The sequence below is a fragment of the Lampris incognitus genome, chromosome 21, assembly GCF_029633865.1.
Source record: "Lampris incognitus isolate fLamInc1 chromosome 21, fLamInc1.hap2, whole genome shotgun sequence".
In the NCBI taxonomy this organism is placed as follows: Eukaryota; Metazoa; Chordata; class Actinopteri; order Lampriformes; family Lampridae; genus Lampris; species Lampris incognitus.
This window is the reverse complement of record NC_079231.1, coordinates 7606146-7612765: the sequence shown is the minus strand read 5'-3', so window position 1 is coordinate 7612765 and position 6620 is coordinate 7606146. Positions and strand designations below refer to the sequence as shown.

At 47.7% G+C, this 6620-nt stretch overlaps 1 protein-coding gene across 1 annotated transcript; it reads left to right on the top strand.

Annotated features, from left to right (window-relative positions):
* Positions 1-1192: 1192 nt before the first annotated feature.
* Positions 1193-3708, top strand: s100b (S100 calcium binding protein, beta (neural)). The gene is made up of 3 exons (XM_056301339.1): positions 1193-1259; positions 1941-2096; positions 2640-3708. Exons 2-3 carry the CDS (start codon positions 1953-1955, stop codon positions 2784-2786), a joined length of 291 nt encoding a protein of 96 aa, XP_056157314.1. The 5' UTR covers positions 1193-1259; positions 1941-1952; the 3' UTR covers positions 2787-3708.
* The last annotated feature ends 2912 nt before the right edge of the window (positions 3709-6620 follow it).

Here is a 6620-nt window from a genome sequence, read left to right as displayed (position 1 = left end):
AGATAGATAGATAGATAGATAGATAGATAGACAGACAGACAGACAGACAGACAGACAGACAGACAGACAGACAGACAGATAGATAGATAGATAGATTTATCCATTTTGACTGACTGATATTTTCGGTACGTACATACTCGGTGATGACGGGCACTCGATTATTTCTCCTATAGAATGAACATTTGGAGTCGTCCTCTATTTAGACCTGTTGATTTGCACATTTCAGCCTCTGTCTGTTTGGCTCGGGCAGCCGTGGGCCTGCCGGGCTCTTTGGGGAGCGCCGGGCACCCGTCTGGCCAACCCCACCGCTAAAAAGGGCGTCCTCATTAACATGCACAGCCATCCGCTTCCTCTGAAACACACCATTGTTAGCAAACAGATGCCTGAACACAGCTAACTGCTGAGGGGCATGGTGGGGGACTGGGAATACATAGATAAACGGTATATGTTACACTCTAAATTGGCTTGGACCGGAGTGAATGGCCATATACAGAGAGAGAGAGAGAGAGAGAGAGAGAGAGAGAGAGAGAGAGAGAGAGAGAGAGAGAGGCACTTGACATTTAAAGGCCTGTTGGTTTGTCTCGCCTCATTAGTTGAGCCTGTCGTGTTCTGCAGGTATTTATCTTGACAAGACCTTCTATCGCTTCCCAATAGCTGCCGTTCAAAACCCGACAGCCTGTTAAGAGTTGAGCAAGGCACCAAGACAGTCAGGGTTAGAGGTTCAGCCCCCACCGGGGCCACCCGTGCTAAAAAGCGCTCACAGGTATAAAAGACATATTATAATCTACTGCAAGATCACATTTGATACCGTGAATGTGACGGGATTCGGAGGTATAAACGTAATAATAGCAGGACAGGATCTTAGTCATTCCAAAATTACTGTCGTTCATCTCAGTTGTGGAGACACAGTGACATGTCAGAAACAGTAGAAAGCACTCAACCGTACCGTCATGACTTTACTGTAATGTCTTCACGGTATAGTCACAGTCGACCTGAGTAGCTTTACTTCATTCCCCCCCCCCCCTTTAAACTAGTGGTTAAGTCAGACAGTAATGGCTGGTGTAGTGGAGTGAGGGGAGGGGTACGAGCTGATTGGCCGGCTCGGGCGACTGACAGCCCAGCAGGCCACACAGCCTCGCCTCCCCACCCGGCTGCCGAAGCCTGGCTATAAAAGCGTCCTCTACATCCTCAGCATCTACGCAGTCTGGATCCAAACGGTGCAGAATAGATTAGTGTAGAACTCTGACCCAGAGCGAGAGGTAAGTTTGAGTCTGGAGGCTGGAAGTAGTTCAGACATGATGTGGGCGATGGGAAGTGTGCTGCAGAAAGACGTTTGCACCGTCACCCTTTTTTTTTTTATTATCGCGGTAGACGTTAAAGTGCACACGTAGGGGCTGGTGCACATGAGAGAGATTGAGGTGGTTGTTAAAAAAAATCTGTTTTCCAGGTTGGTTGCGAGTGATCTGAACCCTTTCTTCTCCGTGTCTGGTTTTCTGTTTGGGAGACCTCCATCCTGTAACGTCAGGACGAGGTCTAGACATCAGATCCTGGTCGATTTGGGCGTTTTGTAAAGCCGACGGTTGCAGGCGGGGGCTTGTCGGGGCACTGGCCATGTGTGTTTGGCTGTCTTTCAAACGAGAAGGGGGACAGAGGACGGAGTTTATTGCCCCTGCACATGTCTCCCTTGAATGACAGCTGATTTTGTTAGGCGTGTATTATTTTTTGGGGGGGGGGAAACCGACACGTACCACCCTACGCTCGGTGTTGGCCGCCGCAGAGGGGATCGCAGCGTCTTTAAGCGTCTCGGTTTTGGAAAATCTTTGGATGCCTTTGAAATAATGTTGACTCTTAAAAGCAGTGTGGTGCTCATGGAAAGTCTTTTTGCTTAAGCCTTTTGATAAAAAGTGGATCGCGGTGCCGCGGCCTGCTGTCTCCTTTAGGCAAGAGCACAGATGACCATGACTGACCTGGAGACCTCCATGGCCACCATCATTGCGGTCTTTCACAAGTACTCGGAGAGAGAGGGGGACAAGCACAAGCTGAAGAAGAGCGAGCTGAAGGAGTTGCTCCACGACGAGCTGCCCGAGCTGATGGGGGTGAGTCCAAGTCTGAGAGGACACAAACGTCTGCCTGCCAATCACTGTTCCATGTGGAATGAGCTAACGAGTGTGACGAGGGTGAAACTGATCTGGGTTTAGCCGAACTGCATAGACATGACTTGGACTGAGCTGACTTGAAGTATACTTTAATTTAAATAACTGGGGTTCACTGGGTTCATCTGATCCGAGGTGAACTGGACTGGACTGGACTGAACTCTTCTTCTCTGCAGATAACAGAACTGATCTGCACTGAATGATGCTGAACTGAACTATTTCCGAGCCCATCCAGTTGAGCTATTGACGTATTGGTAGAAACTGGATTGTAGCTAATGGTTTTGTTTGTTCTCTCTCTCTCTCTCTCTCTCTCTCTCTCTCTCTCTCTCTCTCTCTCTCTCTCTCTCTCTCTCAAACACACACACACACACACACACACACACACACACACACGGCAACCCATAGCATGTCAAAGATCAATGTCAGTGATTAGATTGGCGCTCACTGGTTCACGGTTTGATATCTATCTCTCTGTCCATCCGTCAGCATGTGAAGGACCAGGCCACGCTGGACAGCCTCATGGAGAGCCTGGACACCGACGGCGATGCTGAATGCGACTTCCAGGAGTTCATGACCTTCATCACCATGGTTACGGTCTGCTGCCACGAGTTCTTTGAGCACGAGGACGAGTAAGGACACTGGCGAGCGTGGAGGCAAGGGGAAGGCCGTTAAGATAAAAGGAGGCAGCATAGCAACACAGAAAAGGGCAGAAAGCTAACACCGCTGTGTTAGCATGACGCCGTGGCCGGACAGTTAGTCTACTCCACATAATGGCAAGTAACCCATCATTATTAAACACCTAGTCGGTGATACTGTCGGTTAATATGAAAGGTAATCAGTTATCACCTAGAGGTCCTGTTCTCTTCTAAACATCTAGTTAGCTGGTAGAATAGTGGTCATTCTACCCCAGCTGGCACTTCAACACATAAATATGCCACTTAATTAGGAATGTATTGCTGTTTTGGAAAATTGCGACAGTGCCAGATGGGTTTTGAATGTGGCTTGTTAAGTTGCTTAAGTTGTCCAGCTTGAATAGTCGAACAAGCCGATTAGCTGGTGTAACTCACTATTTTATTTTCTAGAAACACCCGCCAGGGGTAAACCCTTCCCGATTGGCGGGTGGAGTAACCGTAGCAACAACTGAACGTAATGAACTACCTGGTAGAATAGATAAGCAGCAGTATTTGTGCCGCCTGAGGACCTGATTGAGAACGATCGTGATGGGGAAATCCAGCCATCCTTTGGACGTCGGTCCCCCCCCCCCTCCTGTGTAAAAATCAGCTGAATCACATAACAGTTTAGAAATGCCGCCTGCCCCTGAGGCCGGCTGGCTTGTTGGCCTGCCTCCATGCCGGGTCGGCTGGTGCTGACCCTGACCGTAGCCTCATTTAGCCGTGCTGGCCTCAGAGAGACACACGCGAAGGAACAACACACCCCAAATCACGTGATCTGTTCTGCTCGATGTGCATAACCTGCTGTCCGTGTGAAGCTTAAGCGATAGATTAAAGCAACGTAGAGGAAGCGGCGTGGCTTGTCTGTACGGATGTGAGCATGTGTATTTGTGTATTTCTAATTCTGGAGAACCGGATTGTTCGGCTCTCGGCGAAATGATATGGAAATAAATTATCTCTGTGTGTCACGTAGTCGGGGATGTTTTGTGGCGTGTCATTGAATAATATAACTTACTCACTTGAAATGACAAGGCTGTCCGTCCCGGATGAAATAGCCACCACCTTGTGGGAGAAGAAGAGCGCTTTGAATAAAAGAAATAAAAGTTACCATGCACACAGTAATGCAACACAATGGCAGTGGGCTAACAAAATGACGCCTCTTTAAAAAGGCCGGAGGAAGAGATGCACTTTGACTCGTGTTGAGGGTTTCCCCCCCCCCCCCTTTTCCAGAGTGATGGGAAACTGCTGCTGGGTAACTTTGGGCACCAAAGACCCTTAAAAAAAGCAACTATACGTGAAAAATGGAGCCCTGATATTGTGAGAGTGTCTTCACGGAGCATTATCAGCCTGGCAACCTGAAATGTCAGCCAACAGCTCACTGTTTGCACTGCAGCCCCTCTGGGCGGCTTTTACTTGTACAGCACCCATGTGTCCTCTAGATGGCAGCCTAGCGACACGAATAAACTGATGGGCTGGGGTCTTCACGAGTGAGTAGCTTCAGAGAAGAAACGTTAAATATGATCAACTGTAAATCCCTAACTCATCTAATAATGAGACTGATGTAAAGCTATGCATGTAACACCTGCCATGTCGTGTACCCCAGTATGGTGTAACAGCATTAGTATAGTATAGGAGTACAAGCAGTAGTATATTAGCAGTACAGTATATCATTATAGGATATTATATTAGTTGGTCATTTCAGTGGGAAAGTATAATATAAGTACATTACTATAATTTATTTGTATCTTTTAAGTTATATACAATAACTGTAATCAATTTATTAGTACTATATATATATAACAATTATATATATGACAATATATATGATGATAATAATAACATATGGTACAATATGTAATTTATTGCATATTTTGTGTATCTTCCACAAATTGGCTACTACCCTTTCTATTCTATTCCATTCAGTTCTAAGAAGTGTGGGCAGATATAACACACACGCACACACACACACACACACACACACACACACACACACACACTTCTGTAAGAGTTTTCAAATGTGGCGTCTTACCGGACAACTCTCTGACCAGGCGTCCGTGGTCACATGAGAAGAATCTGCTCGCTGATATCTGCAGGAGTGAGGAGGTCTCCCGGGGTCTGACAGATCCCTTGGCAGGCAGCACATGTGGGCCACACCCATCCTAATGAGTGTGTCAGAGGGATAGAATAAGAGGGGGGGAGAGAGAGAGAGAGAGAGAGGTTGGATGGGCGACCTCTCGTGCTCAGCGGAAACACACCGTCACTTTTCTGTGAATTAAGGAGCGCCTGTTGAGGGGAGCCGGTAAGTGTCATGGACTTCTTTTTAAATGGTTTTACATCTCATCTTCACCTGGGTTTGTAGGGAGATCCTATTCTGCGAGCCGAAGAGGCAGTATTGACCATGCATTGATGAAACAGGCTATCGTATACACCATACTGCACATGGTGCTGTGGCCAGAGACGGGGGCATGTTAAGTCCTTTCCCCATGGAGGAACATGTGCTCCTTACATGGGTTTGAAACCCATCATGGCTGCTACCTCTCTCTGTAAGTAGGTGAAAGTAGGTGGTTCAACCTCTCCAAACTGATAGGTTGGATGCTTTAAAACAGACCAAGCACCTGCTGCAACAACCAATCCGGCCTAAAAGGGGGACAGAAACTAAAGATATCTTTAAATAAGCCCGTGAGGAAGCTACACCGGCCTGGCTTTCAGAAGAAGCGGAAAAGTTGTTCGTCAGTGTCAACCTGTAATCTCTGAAATGGTGTTTGCAAATTCTGTTCTTGAAGTGTTGTGTATCCATGCAACATCAGTGTGCACCATGGTGTACTTATGATCTCCTTAACTGGGAATTCTTTCGAGTTAATGCGAGGTACATGTTATCGTCTCATCTATTTGTCATTTAAGATCATTTTCCAGGGAATTCTTCTACTTTAATAACGCCATAACCTGCTTCTAGTAGTAACAGGGTGGAGGTGTGTGTTTGGCTTAGCAACTTGCTGAGTCGCTGAAACTGAGTCGATTTAAAACACAGATTACCAACGTTATAAACAACCACTAGCAAAGAGGTCAAAGGTCAAACTCGTGACGTCTCGGCAATTGGTGACGTCTCCATCCATTCATAAACCACCGAGATTCAGGCCTAAATGTTTTCGTTGCAACCAATCGTCGACGAGAACAGTGAATGATAGAGGGATGAAACAGACGGAGGAAAAGTGTGAAACAGATCAGGATGAACAGGAAAGGTATGTGCAGAGTGGTGCATGCATGGCATGTCTGCAGCGTGGTGCCTGCATGGTGTGTGTGCAGAATGGTACATGCATGGTGTGTGTGCATAGTGGTACATGCGTGGTGTGTGTGCAGAATGGCACATGCATGGTGTGTGTGCATAGTGATACATGCGTGGTGAGTGTGCAGAGCTGCACATGCATGGCGTGTGTGCAGAGTGGTATATGCGTGGTGTGTGTGCAGAGCTGCACATGCATGGCGTGTTTGCATAGTGGCACATGCATGGTGTGTGTGCAGAGCTGCACATGCATGGCGTGTTTGCAGAGTGGTATATGCGTGGTGTGTGTGCAGAGTGGTACATGCGTGGCGTGTGTGCATAGTGGTGCATGCGTGGCGTGTGTGCAGAGTGGTGCATGCGTGGCGTGTGTGCAGAGTGGTACATGCGTGGTGTGTGTGCAGAGTGGTGCATGCGTGGCGTGTGTGCAGAGTGGTGCATGCGTGGCGTGTGTGCATAGTGGTGCATGCGTGGTGTGTGTGCAGAGTGGTGCATGCGTGGCGTGTGTGCAGAGTGGTA

Coding starts and splice junctions, on each gene's coding strand:
- s100b (XM_056301339.1), top strand. CDS start 1,953: ATGACCATGACTGACCTGGAGACCTCCATGGCCACCATCATTGCGGTC. Junction 2,097..2,639: donor AGCTGCCCGAGCTGATGGGG/GTGAGTCCAAGT, acceptor TCCATCCGTCAG/CATGTGAAGGACCAGGCCAC.